The sequence below is a fragment of the Anolis carolinensis genome, chromosome 1 (genome assembly GCF_035594765.1).
Source record: "Anolis carolinensis isolate JA03-04 chromosome 1, rAnoCar3.1.pri, whole genome shotgun sequence".
NCBI classification, from domain to species: domain Eukaryota; kingdom Metazoa; phylum Chordata; class Lepidosauria; order Squamata; family Dactyloidae; genus Anolis; species Anolis carolinensis.
In genome coordinates, this window is record NC_085841.1 from 310146878 (window position 1) to 310163553 (window position 16676).

A 16676-nucleotide genomic window follows, 5' to 3' on the forward strand; every position below is an offset into this window, starting at 1 on the left:
CTAAAGACTTTGGAATAATTCCATTTGTGCAGTCAGGTATCAGTTCCTTCTGGCAGAAAAATCACTATTATTTCATTTTTTTTTCAAATATGTTACAGGATCTTTGGTGAACAAATGGCATATTTTTACCAGTTTCTAATTAATTTGGGGATGGGAGCGGGATATATAAAAAAGTTGTTGTTGTTGTTGTTGTTGTTATTATTATTAATTTCAACATGTAACCCTGCACAGATTTTAAACTCTTTATACAGGAGGGCTAGGGTAGGGGAGACATGGTGATTAATCTTCCAAGTTGACATTTATTTCTCTGCCAGATGTCCTAAATGTTATAGAGGCTCTGAAGGAGTATTCCAGCAGAGACAGCTTGGGCATTGCTGTGGTTTTCTATTAACTGGAAACATCCACTAAAACTCTCCTGTGGCTGCACATATCATAAAAATGTTGATAGAAGTAGACACATTCTCCTTCAGGCATTGGCTTATTGACTTACTGGCTTTTCAACTGAGATGCCTTGATCAGTTTTCAAGGAATCTCAGGATTCTCTACAAATTCAGAGATCATTTCAGTATTCTTGTAGAATTTTCCACCCTGGAAAGTTCACCTTTGCAGCTCCATGTAGTTAAACTGGAATTTGCTATTGCCAGATATGCTAGTGGCTGCTGACTTAGAAGACCCTAAAAGGCCATCAGGCCTAAATTTTCATTTCTATACTCGCCAGTGCTTTGCCCTCCTACAATAAAAACAGCTTTGTCTTGTATGCCATTCAACATTTTTTACCTAAATCATGTTTTGACCAAAATGAAATAACCCTAATTTTTATTGCAGTGTCATATGCAAATATCTTCTAAACATTTTCAAGTAGAAACAGGCAGCTTGGCTGTCTTTTCAGATATGTACACACTGTGAATCAAGTTTATGAATACTACATACTTTGCCTTCAAATTGTGTTTACTCAGAAAATCCAGATGACCTTATAAAACTTCCTTATACTTCAGCATAAGTTCTACCTGAATAAAGGATGCACTTGAACAAAAAGGTCTCCCATGCCATCACATCGCAGGAGTATTGTGCAATTCTTTATCATTCAAATTCACAATAACAAAGACATTTCTTATATATTCAAACTGTCAATTAACAATCATACTGAAAAGAATTACCAAGTCACATGGACACATTTCTAAGACTTGAAATGACAACATTTTGGTGCAGGAGTGGATGTTTTTCAAGTTATCGAATGCCAGGTGTTACTGATTTTTGTGGGCACACACTCCTAAATCTAGTAATGACACCCATCTTTGTGATTCAGTTATTTCCCTGTTGTAATGAAATAATCTAGCTTTGGAAGTGACCTGCTAATATTGAATTGAAATAAAACCGTGCCTGGGGCATAGATAGTCAAGTGCATGCTATAAAAGTAGTTGTAATATTTGATACATGAGCCAAATGTAAAGAATGTCCAGGTGCTCACTGGTTTTGCAAGACTGCCAGAAACAAAGGAAAGTACAGGGTGGGTCAGAAGCACATTTGACTCCAGAAACCAGACTGAATTGCTACTATTTACTAAGTCTCTTGCTGAAGATCCTTCCTTGCCAGTTAAGTTTGTTATCAATGGTGTCAAAGCATATTGGTATCCACAGAGCTCCATGAAGGGCATGTGAAAGTGATAAGATTAGAGCACTTCATAAATGGATAAGCAAGCCTAGTGGATATACTTTCAAACAAGATACTATATTTGTCTTAAGGCATTTAGTACCTTGTTCACAGTCTGGAGTAGGCCTACACAGCCTGCGGCCCTTCAGCTGTTTTGGCCTCCAACTCCCAGAATTCCTGGCCACTGGACAAGCTGACTAGGGCTTCTGGAAGTTGGAGGCCAAAACAGCTGGGGGGGGGGCACAGGTTGTGCAGGCCTGGTCTAAAAGAAGGTGAGTCTAAGCAGAAATTCTGCACTTCTGTAAAACTTACTGACATATCTTTAATCTGTAGAAGCCCTGAGCTATTTTTTTTAAATGATTGTGCCTATAAAGCAAAATTGGTGAATTTTACATTAAAACTCCAATTAGCAATTGCTGCTATTGTGCTTGTGGTATTTGCCTTAAGCTACATAGTCTTTCAAAATGTACTTTTTACTGAAGCTTATGGGGTGACCTGGGGTTCTTGAAAGATATTGTGTAGAAGATATAACTCCCCCTTCTCACAAACTTGGATATTTGAAATTCCTCTTGACCTTTAATAAGCACCCTGTAGGGTTGCGAATAGGTATTTTTACAGAGAGAAAAGAAATATAGGCTGGGGTAGAAAGTTCTACTGAGCTGTAGGTGGGTGGCCTAGATGTCACACATTGTAATGTAATGCCATGCTTAATCCACTGTGAGCAAGGCTTACTATTGAGATCTTACCAAGCGTATCAGAAGTATGAAATGACTCTGCTAATCTTGACTAGTATCCAAAACATCTTCCAAGTATGTCTATAGCGCATTTGTGTATACAAAAAATTAGCCAATTTTTACTTTCAGCTGTTGCACTGTCTGCGATACTCTACTGAGATTCTTACTCTCATGATTGACTTACCAGGGTTAATAGAGGTTCCCATACAGGAACTTTGAAAGTCTCAAAGTGCACGCAGAAGTCACTTCTCTTTGATTTTATATGTTGACAATGAAACCTGCCTGTCTGCAGTAGTGTCATATCATTCCACAAAGAGAGCATCAGAGTAAGCTAGTTCAAATGCATAGTTTCAGCTGTGTGTGTAAACCAGTGATAACATGGCCGTGGACAGGCCTACAGCCAGATTTTCTGCAGGAAATGTGACTTCATCAAAATTTGGTTGAGGTGTCAAAGAGCACAAAGTTTGTATTGAGAGTTCAAGGTTGGACTTTCTAACCTTGGCATCTCTTTTTGAAAAATTATCTGGTAATAGGAATGAGAAAGAGAATGAAAAACCAGATAATTGTTACCACTCTGCTTCTATCTCAAACTCTGTCCCACCCCATCTCCCCGCAGGGAGATGGGGAGTACAGTTATATATATAGAATGTTGTTGTTGTTGTTGTTATAAATGTGCTGATAAATGTGGTTTACTATGTTTTACTCACCCATGCTGGGCACTGACCTGTAGTCTTTTTATATTCACATCTTTGATGGTGACTCCATCTCTTCATGTTTGTTCGGTGTTGTAGGTCTCTTAACAGAATTTTCTTTGGAGCCCAGGATGGGTTGGATTGAATTGTTTTCTACAAACAGCAAGGCTCCTTCCATTCCCAAAGGAGACTATAGTCTGATTGAGTCTTATTATAAATGTAACTTCAGCAGCGAAGAAAGTAGGAAGGTGTTTTGTGAGAATTTTCTGAATTGTCACCTCACATTGTTCAAGTGGATGTACCAAAGCTTTTCACAATGGATTTTCAAGAAGTGCTGAATAAAGAAGAAATTGGCAAAAAGGACCTTTTACTGGAGATAGCATGCGGTGAAAACATAGTCTTGCTCAACATCAGGTGTAAACCACTATGTAACAATAGATACATCGAGTCACAGAAGCAAAAATAGGAAGGAAAATGAAATTGTACTATAATATTGATAATTATTTTAATTTGCTTGTATTCTGCTCTGTAATCAATTGATTATAAACTTCTTCAGTGCAGACAAATTTAGTCATGCTTTAGTCCTATTGCAATCAATAGGACTTAAAATTAATCTTAACAAACTTACCTTGTTCATTTCAGTAAATAGCACTGGCAATATACAGCCCACTGGTGACTTCTGTGCTCCCCACCTGTTACTTAACAGTATCCTACTGAAAATAAAAACTTTTGCAAACAGGATAATTGCAGCTTCTGAAAGCCCCAGGAACAATCATTCTCCTTTAATACAAGAAAATATGTTGGGGTACTTGAGTGGGTGGTTTTAATATGAGATCCAGGTTCCCACCCTTGCTTCACCTTTGCATTTTTACAGAACAAAATACGAAGTTTGGCTCTCTTGATTTTAGTGAGATAGCCCATGCTGGATCCAGGTGGAGAATTGGCCTCTAGGCCACCCTAGTATTAATAAGGACTAATGTTGACTAGATCCAACACTTTGATCCAGTAAAACTGAAAGGAAGACAGTTTTGAAGCTATCCACCTCAATTATCAGTTACCATTTAGCTTACAGAAGGAGGGCTGTCTTTTCAGTTTTGTAAGAAGAAACTGTTCCTGTGACGACAATACACACATAAAGGGTCTCTGATTGGATTCCATCCAGTACCACTCAGTATAGCAACCTGGACAGATATTCACTTCCCCTTTGCCAGATCTTGACAGTGAGGAGGTACCTCAATTTCATTCCAAGAATTATGTATGAAAGCAATGCCATCTCTTCTGAAATTCTGCAGTGTATTGGAATCCTGCGATGGTATCACCAAACAGAAACATTCGCAATGGCATTCCTTCATTTGTGGGTATGCCAGCTGACTAAAAAAGAATATAGTTGACCCCAAACACGTGATTCAGATGTTCCTACACTTCCTAATGGAATGTGAATTAGAGGCTGTGAATCTTGCTCCTTCATCATTGGTTTGAAGTGGGCTGAGGGCTTCTTTCTTTCTTCTTGTTTCTTAGTTGCTTTATATTGACTCTAGCCCTACCAACACAAGTACTGAACTGAGTGTTGATTGCAATTTTTGTGGCTAACATTTTAAAGTCTTCCAACCTTTGAAACATATCTGAGTTTTGTTTACTGCTAAATGGACTGAATCTAACACAGATTTTCTATTGTATTCTATTGTATTGTATTCTTCCATCAGTTCAAGCAGATGAAACAGAGTTCTCTAAAAGTGTATAATCATGTTGACTTTGTAGAATAAACAGTTAATGTTCAAATTTGCTGTATATGCATTTCAAGACACTTAATATTTGCTAATATAGAGATTATTTTTATTTCTTTGTGCTTCATTTAACACTAGTATCTGTCCTTTAGACCTGATTGCTGTACTGTGTCCTAAGGGGCCTCTTCGTATGCTGGTTGAAACTGCTCAAGAGAGAAATGAGACTTTGTTCCCAGCACTTATTTATTCATGTAAGTATACAGAGTTGTGATCTGAAATCTGATGCTTGTTTCTGGATAGAGGGAAATGAATAATCTATCTGCCAAAGTATTTGATGCTAAATGTGCAGTGATGTGTCATATTTTCTTTTTATTGGCACTCAAGTCTTTACTTGTTGTTGGCTCAAAGTATAGACACTGGTACTGGATAAGATGTCCCAAGATAAAAAGAACATATTGTTCTATCTTTGAAAAAGAAAGAGGAAGATGGAGAATAGGATTTAGTTTTGTTAGAACATATTTCTTCCAGAGTTTGTTTCAGAATGTAACACCCCAGATCCCTATGCTGGATGAGTCCCTGAAATGTAGTCCCAAAAGTCATAGAATCATAGAATAATACAGTTAGAAGAGACTACATGGGCCTTCTAGTCCAAATCACAAAGTATTCCCAACAGATCCAGCCTCTGTTTAAAAGCCTCCCAGGAAGGAGATTCCACCTCACTCTGAGGCACAAAGTTCCATTGCTAACAGTCAGTCTTACAGTCAGGAAATTCTTCCTAATGTTTAGGTGAAATCTTTTTTTTTGTAATTTGAACTCATTGCTCGGAGTCCTAGGGCACAGGTTGTGTTCTCCTGGTTTATTTTATGGCTCTATTAGGGAGCTCGTGTACAACTTACAGCATGTCTAAAAACATTTACCATTAAAAATGTAAGTTATCAAGGAAATGTTTATTCATGAATAATTTCGGAAGTTGTTGTTATTGGACACAGAGTGTACCAATTGATCTGCCAGGGTGGGATGACATGTTACCACATTTTGGCATAGCATGCAGATGCAGTGGCATAAACAACAATATAACTTAGGAGCAAGCATAACAACTATTCCTGTCTATTTGGATTTGGCATACATCTGAGTAGCTTGGAATGCCATCTTGTCATTCATTACAAGCCTGCCATTTTCCATAGTATTCAACTATGATAAAACATATAAAATCTCACATTTTTTCCTTTGGTCTTAAAATATGGCTTAAAGTGAGATTGTGTTATAATTTGTGGCACATAATTTTTCTTTCCATTTAGAATATGTTAGAATTTCAGCCGGAATGGCTAGGCAGTTGACTAGCAGAAAGGTAACCTTTTACAGTTATAACCCTTTTTTAAATCCATGACATTCTGAGAACAGGCATTCTTTTTGTGTACAACACAAAAAAAAACACTACATTTTCAAAATCCTACTTGTATATAATTAGCCTGTGACCGAAAAACTGTGTGTAGTTAGCGTTAATATGGGGTTCTTTTTCAAACAGCAACAATGATATGGCTGGTGAACATGGCTGAGGAAGATCCTGAAGCCCAAAAAAGAGCCCCCAAAAGTTCTACGTATGACAAGCAAGGTGAGTTTTATCTTTATTTTGTTTACATTTTTCTCATATGGCTTCACAAATCTATTTTATGGCTTCAGCTGAACTCTCTCAAGCTTCCCTAATGAAATAGTAGCAAAACAACTCTAATTTTATTATCTGTGTAAAATAATAATGAGCTATATATACTTGATGAAGACTGCAATTTTAAACTGAATAATATTAATAATTGTTGCTTTGAGGGCAGGATCTACTGAGCTCTGCGGTACCTCTTAGATTCATTATTATGAGGTCTAATTGATCCATTATCAATATCTTATGCAGACTCTAATCCTAATATCTTCAGCAACTCAAAGCAGTGCTTCTGATGTTAAATCATAGTTTTCTTTGTGGTGCAGTAAATTTTTTGATTTTAATAAGATCCAATAAGTAAAATTGCAATGTGAGAAGGGCATGAAACACCACAGAACAAACAACCTCCTCTTTGTGTTTGGATCCGGAATGTGAAGTAAAATATACAGGGGCTGGGAACATTACATTTGTTTGTACTTTTCAGTTACAAATACACCCCCCCCCCCCAAGCACGGGAGAGTAGGAGAATCCTGCCTTTTATAAGGAAATCAAACATGAGTTCTCTTTCCATTATGATTTTGTTCGGTGCTGCAAAGAAAATGTATACACTACTGATAATCAGGATCTAGTGTTTTCTTTCTTTCTCTCATATGATCTGTCATGGATGGATTCTTGCATTAGCTGTCCACAATGACAGATTGTCTGTGGCAGGACATAGCACAGCACTCACAATTCTAGGAGCAGGCACACATAAAGACTGCTTTTCATATGAATAGACAGGTACATGCAGAGAAATGATAGTGTGTAACTGCCAAGCAGGAGGAATATTAGTGACTGGTAAGAAAAACATTGTTTCGCTTTGACCACAAGCAAATAAATGTAATTTTACCTTCATTATCTTGTTACTTCTGAGACAAGGAGGCATTGTGAAGTTTTGATCGTATGAGACCCAAGCCCAAAAGGATGCCTTAAATATCAATAGAGGTCCCACACTCCCACACCTATCAGTGGATAACATTTCTGTTTTTGCAAAATCATTCTTGACAGATCCTAAGGAGGTAGTAGGGAGAAAGACTATGCTTTTCTCCTCTGTTGTTTAATCATTTGGGAATGTGTAGCTGGGGAGTTTGAGGGAGGAGGGCACTGGGAAGGGAATAAAAGGTGTACTTGTTCTTTTCAGATGTTAGCCAGTTTCTATCATTCCTTGTTTCCAAAAAATGTGTGTTTTCCAAAACCCTTTCATCCTCTTCCCTGGGAAATCTGAATTTCTTCTTTCTTAAAATTATTGCCAGTCAACATCCTTTTTCTGTGATGCTCTCCTGTTTTCACTTCAGCAGCTATAATTTCTCTCTTGCCCTCTCTTTCCCTTCCATTTCAATCTCTCCTGTAACCGAAGGCAAATTTATCGGCAATTAAGATATTGGGTCATTATCTTTCTGAAAAGGAGCCCCGAGTGGCACAGTGTGTTAAAGCACTGAGCTGCTGAACATGCAGACCAAAAGGTTGCAGGTTCAAATCCCAGGAGTGGAGTGAGCGCCCGCTGTTAGCTCCAGCATTTGCCATCCTAGCAGTTCGAAAACATGGAAATGTGAGTAGATCAGTAGGTACCGCTCTGGTGGGAAGGTAACGGCGTTCCATGCAGTCATGCTAGCCACATGACCTTGGAGGTGTCTACAGACAACGCTGGCTCTTCGGCTTAGAAATGGAGATGAGCACCAACCCCCAGAGTCGGACACGATTGGACTTAACGTCAGGGGAAACCTTTACCTTTACCTATCTTTCTGACTTGCCTGAAGCCAGAACCTACTCTTTTATTTATGAAAATAAATGGCAGAAGCTCCTTTTTCACATTTTAAGAAGGAAATAAATTGAAGGAAAGTGCAGATGACAATAACATTAAAATGTAAGTGTATTAAAATATTGTTGTAATTTTACTGCCAGGATAGAGGAGAGATGTTTGCAGGATTTTTGGCCTCAGACAGCAAATTAACTTGACAGGCTTTAGGTACTGATTGACATGTCTTGGCCTCATATGCTAGACTGCTTGGCTACATTATAAGATACTGTTTGATGTGGAAGTGACAAAAGTGAAAGCTTATTGACTGCTTCTGAAAGATGACCAGCAATACTTCCTTTTCTTAAACTATTCAGCAAGTGAAAAATGTGCTGTTATTTTTCATTTATGTTTATATCTGCTTTCCATGTTTTGAAGGACAAAATCACTGTTACACCATGCTGTCATTTTGCAGTTTAAAATATATTTAGTATAATTGTCAGGTATACCCAGTGATGTGTGTTCCAACAATATTATATCTATAGCTCAGGGGAAACATCTATTATTATTATTATTATTATTATTATTATTATTATTATTATTATTATTATTATTAGATACACAGCAAGATTAGTACACAGCAAACAAGATCATTATGCTGGCTTTTGTATTGGATCACACACATTGATGTTGTTGATGTTGTTGTTGTTGTTATTATTATTATTATTATTATTTATACCCCCCTTTTCTCTCTAAAAAAGAGACTCAAAGTAGCTTACAGTATAACCAAAAAAACACAATTTAAAACCCAAAAAACCTACAAACTTTAAAATAGTTTAGATGCTTAATACCAATTTGGGTACCACTAACACCACCACGTATATTCATTTGCTGTTTAATTTGACTTTGTTACTTCAAGTCTTCCAAGTTTTTGCTTTTTATCAGTCACAGCAAACCAGAACCAAAACGCAGGTGCGGAGACTGATGATGGAGGCTTCAGCCAGGAATGGGAACAGCAACGGGACAATAGGATAGGACCTCTAGAATCGACTCCTGAGACACGAGCTGTTGTTCAAGCGATGCCTGCAGATTCCGTAGGAAGTGAGGACCCCGATGAGAGTAAGTCATCTTTCTATATAAACATACATTAACTTTCCAATGTAGCTAAGAAAACAAAAAGCTGTGTTTCACATTTTGCAAAACAATACACGCTTGGCAAATTTGGGACCATTGTAAAAGGAGGCATCTGCATGTAGATTTTTACAGATTGTGTCTCATCTGAAATGCTTGGGACCAGAGGTTTTCAGGTTTTGGATTTTGAAATATCTATACATAATGAGTAAAGGATAAGGAAGAAAGGGGACTGGTCACACATTCAGGGCATGCTGAGTTTTTTCTCAGAGATCCCTGATGAGGGAGGGGGGAGGAGTGGGGAAAATTCTTGCCCTATAAAAATCAGACATCTCAGACACTTCCTGGCTGTCACTTAGCAAAGTAGTTGGGGAAGGAGAGGCTAGATTTAGGCATCAGCCAATAGGATTGTTGAATGTAGAAGTGTGTGGGATGTCTGCTTTTTACAGTGTCTTAGTTCTCTGAAGTCCTCTCCCTTTATATATATTTTTTAAAAAATAGGTTATTTATATGATTTGTGTATAAAATCTATCAAGAAGTATTTAAATATCATAGATAAAATAAATGAATCTAGCAACAGGAATACTTGAAAATAACTGCCAAATGTCTCACTGGGGGCCCTTCCACGCAGCCATATAATCCAGACTATCAAGACAGAAAATCCCACAATATCTGCTTTGAACTGGGTTATCTGAGTCCACACTGTCGTATATACCAGTTCAAAGCAGATAATGTGGGATTTTATTCAGTTGTGTGGAGGGGCCTGAGACCATTGAATCTGGGAATGAGAGACAAAACCATCATTATAACTTGAACATTTGAGATAACAGGTATGGCTTGAGTCTTACATAATGTAATGAAAATACAGGTACCCTGTATTCCTGTTTCCTGTTAATTGAATGTTTTACTTCTAAAGGTCTGTCAAGTTGGTAATTACGAGAAAAATGAAGTGAACAGCTTATATAATAAACATAGGTTGAATTGCAAAAATGCGCCATAATTAGACCCATGCCTTAAAGGAAAAAAAATAAGAATTTGGAAGAAGACATTAGAGCACTAAATGTGGCTTACCATGAGGGCAGGCTATCGTTTTAAGCTAATCCTGCCAGTTCTTTAGGTTGGGGAAAACACTTGTTTTTTACTAGAAAGTTGTAATCAAGTTGAGAGTCATCCTAAAAAAATAACATTTCATTTCATTGGACATATCCAGGATGCATTTCATTTCATTGAACATATCCAGGAAGCTCAATATTATTTTCCTCTCTGCAACTGCTTCTGAAGTCTCAATTTTTTTTGTTCAGTTTCATTCTATCCCAATATTTGGCTGTAATACAACAGTAGGGGCCCTATGTAGTTTGACAGAACAGGATTTATCGACTGTATTATGCTTCAAAAGATTGTAACTAAATGCATGTCACTATAAAACATGGGTTTAATTACATGATTAAATGATGGGAGTCAGGATTTTCCTGGTTTTTCCTTAGCCTTTATCCTTTTCTTTTACAGGGGGAGTTAAGCTTGGTTTAGGAGACTTCATTTTCTACAGCGTTCTAGTTGGCAAAGCCTCAGCAACAGCCAGTGGAGACTGGAACACAACTTTAGCCTGTTTTGTAGCCATTTTAATTGTGAGTATATTAACAAAATGAAATAATTACAGCTGAATATGGGATTTTACAGACTTCATCACAAGACACTATCCCATCAGCTTTTATTTAGTCTTCCTTGTTACTTGTTACTTCCATTTCCTCTTGGTTTTTTTTCTTTGTGGACAGGCTTTCTGATTTATAGCATGTATATATCTTATCTCTCTTGTCCGCCTACAAAAATCAATAGATTGCATTGGAACAGTTCCTAAATCCAAAATATATAGCTAAATGTAGAATAGTTCATTCTCATACCTTCATGTTCATAAAGGTAACATATTACTGGTTATTTGTAATCCCTCTGAAAACAGTGTGGTGAATTAGAATTATGAAACATTGTGTGTCATCAATTTTGTTTCACTGGTTGCATGAAAGGAACATGCAGTATGTCAGCATCTGAACATCTGAGTTGGTTGCTAACTTGTTTCTATTGTCAGGTTTCCAAAAGGGATTCCCATAGAGTTTTGAAATCCTAATGTTTCTGTCATGAGAGTTTTCATGGAATACTTTGTTTTTTGATTTTCCAAACCTGTTCTAAAGTTAGATCCATAGCTGGTAATAACATTGAATGGTTACATTGAATGGCAAGACACTGCAATTCAGTGAATAATAGTTGATCAACATAGAAGATTATTTTTTTAAGTGCCAATGGTATGATGATGCTTATGATACTGGAAAAATAATTGCCAAGTATCTAAGCAATCAGGAACAGAGGTACCAAACTTTCTCAAGTGAAAAAACATCAATGATTACTGTGCCAGCTATAATAATCTTAAAGCAATTATTTTCTATCTTTCTTTTCCTCTTAAAATTGAAGTAAAATTACTGCTATAAATGATGAAGGAACAAAATGTAGACATTTTGTCCTCCTTCATTATTATGTACAATGGAATGGGACATCAGTTTCCTTTGTAAGTCGTGTTACAGTCTCTGCATTAATTAAACTATACACTCAAGGAAGCAGCTATACATGCTGGATGGATAAGCCCATTCTACTGCTTGAAGCAAATTGCTTCTATCTTTTATGTATTTATTTATTTACTTTATTTATACCCTGTCTTTCTCCCCATGGGGACTCAAGGCAACTAACAACCTACACCTGCCTTGAAGAAATTCTGTTACTCTTGATGAAAATGCCAGTGTAAAGAGGCAGTTCCTACTTGCTTGGTGGAAGGAAAGGGCTTCCTTGTTTGCGTCTCCAAACTTTTGAGGAGATAGGGTGGTATATAAATAACGTATTATTATTATTATTATTATTATTATTATTATTATTATTATTATTATTATTATTGTGTGCATTCAAGTCAAGTATGGTGACCTTACAATAAGATTTTCTTGGCAAGATTTCTTCAGGAGGGTTTGCCATAGTTAACTTCTGAGATTGAGAGAGGTGACTTGCTCATGGTCACTCAGTGGATTTCCATAGCCAAAAAGGGATTCAAACCTTGGTCTCCAGAGTGGTAGTTCAACATTCCAACAATTCTGCAGTGTGGCTTAATCCTATAGAGCATCCGTTCACCAAGGCTAGTTCATGGAACTAGACAAGTATGTCGTGTAATATTTTGTATAAACATTCCCACTGCCTAATATATCGCTGTTTTTCTTTTCCTCCTTTCTCTTTTCAGGGCCTGTGCCTTACCCTCTTATTGCTGGCCATTTTTAAAAAGGCCTTACCAGCTCTTCCAATCTCCATAACCTTTGGGCTCGTTTTCTATTTTGCCACAGATAACCTGGTGCAACCTTTTATGGACCAGCTTGCATACCATCAGTTTTATATCTAGCACAATTTAATTTGACCACCTCTGGACATGGTACTGACTGTAGCAAATATGGGAGAGAGGGATGATTTTCCTCCCACTTCTTAAAACAGCCGCTGTGCTGGACACTACTGGATTTTTTCCGTTGAAAACTGTCTTTTAATTAATGGGTTATGGGTCTATTTGTCCTCAGCAGTTTTGAGTTATACATCTTTGAAAGGACCATGTGTATAAAAGATGCCTATGCTTTCACCAGCAACATAACTGCTCCTCGCAGTGATTCCAACTCTACCTGCACCCTACTGCTGAAGTGTGCTGAGGACTGAGATAAGGTTCAACAATAGGGACTAGTAAATCAAAGTGAGCTGCCCGAATATTTGAAGGATCAGCCGGGCTCCAGAACATCAGATCAATCCTTGATCTCGCTGTAACTTACCTAGAGAGCAGCAACTGGCTTGTGGATGACCGATTTTTTATTGTCTCAACAGAAAATCATGCAAGTAATCTTGTATACTTTGTGTTACCATTGTAAGAGTTCTAATTGTCATTCTGGCACAAAAGCTTCTGTACAAATTTAGAGGTTCCTAGCCAATTTTGGCACAAAACACGCCTTTTCTGATGCTGCTGCAAATATTCTTTAGATTCGGTTTGCAACACATGCGTCATGAAATCAAAATTGAATTGTTGATTTCAAAAGCTTTTTAATTCTTACAAAATTATACAGCCTATTTCTTGATGTTTCCCTTGCTCACAAAATAACTTGGAAAATATTTAGCTTTAAAGTGTGATCTCCAGTGTGCTTGTATAGTGAGAAGTTAGAATGCATAAGATTCTTAAAACCACAAATGGCAATGAGGCATACTTCAACCAAAAAAAAATAATCATTTCTGTCTTTTTTTAACAAAGTGGTGAATGTTTGAATTTGTCATTTGTTCTCAAACATATAATTTTTTCTAGTTTTCCTTGGAATCATTTTGTAAAATAGTCTCTGTTGTAAAAAGATGAACTGTTTATTTTATAAAACTGAGGGTTGATATCCACTTTAACATCCCCAGAATATTGTTATGGAACAAAGGTTTTGAAAACAGACCTATGAAAAAAATGTTGTATCTGTGTTGGTCATTTATATGCACTCTTCAAGCAAGGTTTCTTACAAAAACACTAGATTCTGGTTTCCAGGATCATTCCAGAAATATTATTATAGTAACCACTTCTTAGGGAATTTTAATACTTTTATTTTCCTTTGAGAATTGTAACAAGAAGTACTCCCCTATCAGACAAAGGCCTAAATCACTCAACATTTCTTGTAAAATTGATCTAGCCATGCTGCCTTTATTTGCCTATCTCATTTTGAGCACTCTTGGGAACCTTTTACTAGGCTGCAATCTAAAAATTAGGGAATTTCTGTTGAAAGAAGATGTACTTGCTTAACCCATCCCGAAAGACAGAGTAGTCGGCAATTGCCTGTTGCATTCAGTTTAACATAAATGAAATCAAAAATCTATTATGACTCTCAACTACTCTTTGATAACCCAGAGCTATTTGTGTAAGTAATAGTTTTGTATTCCCAATATTACTTGAGGAATAGAATCTGAAGTGAGCTTTTTGAATGCCAGGTGATGGTGGTATATTTTGTGTATTGTATGTTGTATATCATTTGAATATTCATCTCATGGTGGCGGTGGGGAAATGTCAATAAAATAACTTCAGTAGAAGATTGCCAGAGCCTGATACCACTGGTTGATAGTTTATAACTTTTAGCTACATCTCTTGGTTAGCAGAAGATTTAGCAATACACATGTAATTGTGTATGTGATGTGTTTGCAGGAACTACAGTCAGCTCTCATAGGGAACAATTGAAGCCTTTTCATGAATTTCAGGGGACCCATAGACAATGAGTTGGAATTAACTCACAGTACTAGTCTTCCACTAGGAAATACTGACTGCACCAAGTACCTTGGGCTTAGTTCTCCATGAAGTGGGAGACTTGTGTATACACTGTACTACTTTGTATTGCAAGCAATGAACTGTTTCTTTGTAGAGAAAATAATTGTGGCATATAGAAGATTGGCAGGTCAGAGAGATAATTCTTTTTCCCAAGCAGTTCAGTTTTTAAAGTGAAGGTACATTTTACATGGAGGAGTATTCTACACTTCATGGTGTCTGAATAAACACACCTTACAAATGTAAGTTTACCTTCACATTGAAAACTAAGCTGCAGTGATGTATAATTATAAAAGATTTCTCTTGAGTGTTCAGTGTAGCACCTGATGAGTTACAAGATCCAAGATGGAATTTTGCTTTTAATCAGTACATTAAATACAGTAGATTTCACATAAAGTGCATTAAGCACTGTCTTTCCGTCTGGGATATGCATCTTGGAAGCAGAAGATGCGGAAGAGTCTATAATGTAAGAGCACCATTTTGTAAGCTACAGGTTACCTTTTCAATAATGACGTAGGAGTGTAGCCAGAAGCAAACCCCAGATACAAAAGATGGTGTCCTAACCTAATCTTCATCCTGGAAGTTAGAAAAACCACTAGGCAATAATTGCTTCATCAGTGAAGTTGTCCAGTTATGCAAAAACCCTTGAATACATTTAATTTCAGTACCCTTTTAAAGGAAATGAGACTAAATACAAATGTCAACAGACTCATTAATTTTAAGGGGTTCTGTAATAGAGTTGCTGCTCTTACATGGTTATATTGTCAGTTCTGTGTACTTTCTCCCATCTGAATATTCGCATAAATTGTTAGGGACAGCTTGCTAACAGAAATTAGAAATGTCAGGCCAAGCATTACTAGGAAAGTGTGGCAATGGATTTTCTCTACTTACTCAGAGTATTGGAATTTAATATAGGCTGAGGGCAAAAGTGAGAAAGCTTCATAAGAACCTGCATTAGATAACTATCCTAATGTTTTCAAATCAGTCACATCAAAGTTCCAGTGGTACTTAGGATATTGGGCTGATGTACCGTAATCTTTTCAAACCCTGGTGACTACCAAACCTTTAAGGGCTGTGCTAAAGCTGAAATGGCTAAACCTTTGAAGTACAAAGCATAGCTTGGATTTCTTTGACTCACAGGATCTTAGATGTTCTTTCTCTTGTACGTGAGAAGTTGCTGATGCAGTGAAAGAAACTATTATTGGAGTACATTCAAGGAAATGTTGCGATGAACAGAAATATTTTAGTTTTATTGGAAATTATTTTGGCAGCTATTTCTAAAGACTTTTATGAAGAAAGCTATAATACCTGGATCTGTACAGTCATGTGATCTTGTCCCACAACTTTGGTCTGCTCAAAGTGGGAATACTGGAAATAGAGCAGACTTGGAATTCGACACAAGCATTTAACTTTTTGTTTTGTTTTGATTTTGAACACTGGTTTGTATATAATCTGAAATGAATGTGAATAAGCCTTTTTAAAATACCTTTTCAATTAAAATATAATTTTGATAGGTTATTGCAATTTCCCTGTATTTATCAAAATATTAAAAGTAAACAATGCATGGATCTCATGAGTTTCTTATTATTTGCACCTAACATTTATTCAGTTGTGGAGCTGATGCAAACCCTGAGTTGCATCTAGACAACAGGCTATGCATAATATACAAACTCTTCAGGTACTAAATGTCCTGTCTTATCTAACCTTGGTGAAGCTCTCCAAAGTATCTTTATAGTAAGGAATAAACATTTTTCTTTGAAAATCTCTTTAAAAGGTAAGTTGGCTACTTGATTTAGTTAGGGTCTTGTGATCTGTAAAAGTTTTTGAAAAAATTAGTGTGGCCCTAGGGCTGCGTGTGGCCCTTAAGACTGCATTTGCAGTTTTTGATCTCTCCAGGTTTGCCATCTGCCTTTGGGGGGGGGGGGGGGGGGGCAAAATGAGTGTGTTGATTCTCCCTGTCAAAAATCAGCAGAGGT

The 16676-nt window shown here is 36.9% G+C and overlaps 1 protein-coding gene across 4 annotated transcripts in view; it reads left to right on the plus strand.

Moving 5' to 3' along the window:
• The window catches only part of psen1 (presenilin 1), a 34114-nt gene extending 17846 nt beyond the window's left edge, over nucleotides 1–16268 (plus strand). For all 4 annotated transcript variants that reach the window (XM_062968097.1, XM_062968099.1, XM_062968098.1 and 1 more), the window contains 5 exons: nucleotides 4953–5051; nucleotides 6326–6412; nucleotides 9171–9344; nucleotides 10863–10981; nucleotides 12625–16268. In XM_062968097.1, coding sequence (XP_062824167.1) covers nucleotides 4953–5051; nucleotides 6326–6412; nucleotides 9171–9344; nucleotides 10863–10981; nucleotides 12625–12780 — 635 coding nt within the window. In that variant the 3' untranslated portion in view covers nucleotides 12781–16268. The remainder of the gene's footprint in view (nucleotides 1–4952; nucleotides 5052–6325; nucleotides 6413–9170; nucleotides 9345–10862; nucleotides 10982–12624) is intronic.
• The last annotated feature ends 408 nt before the right edge of the window (nucleotides 16269–16676 follow it).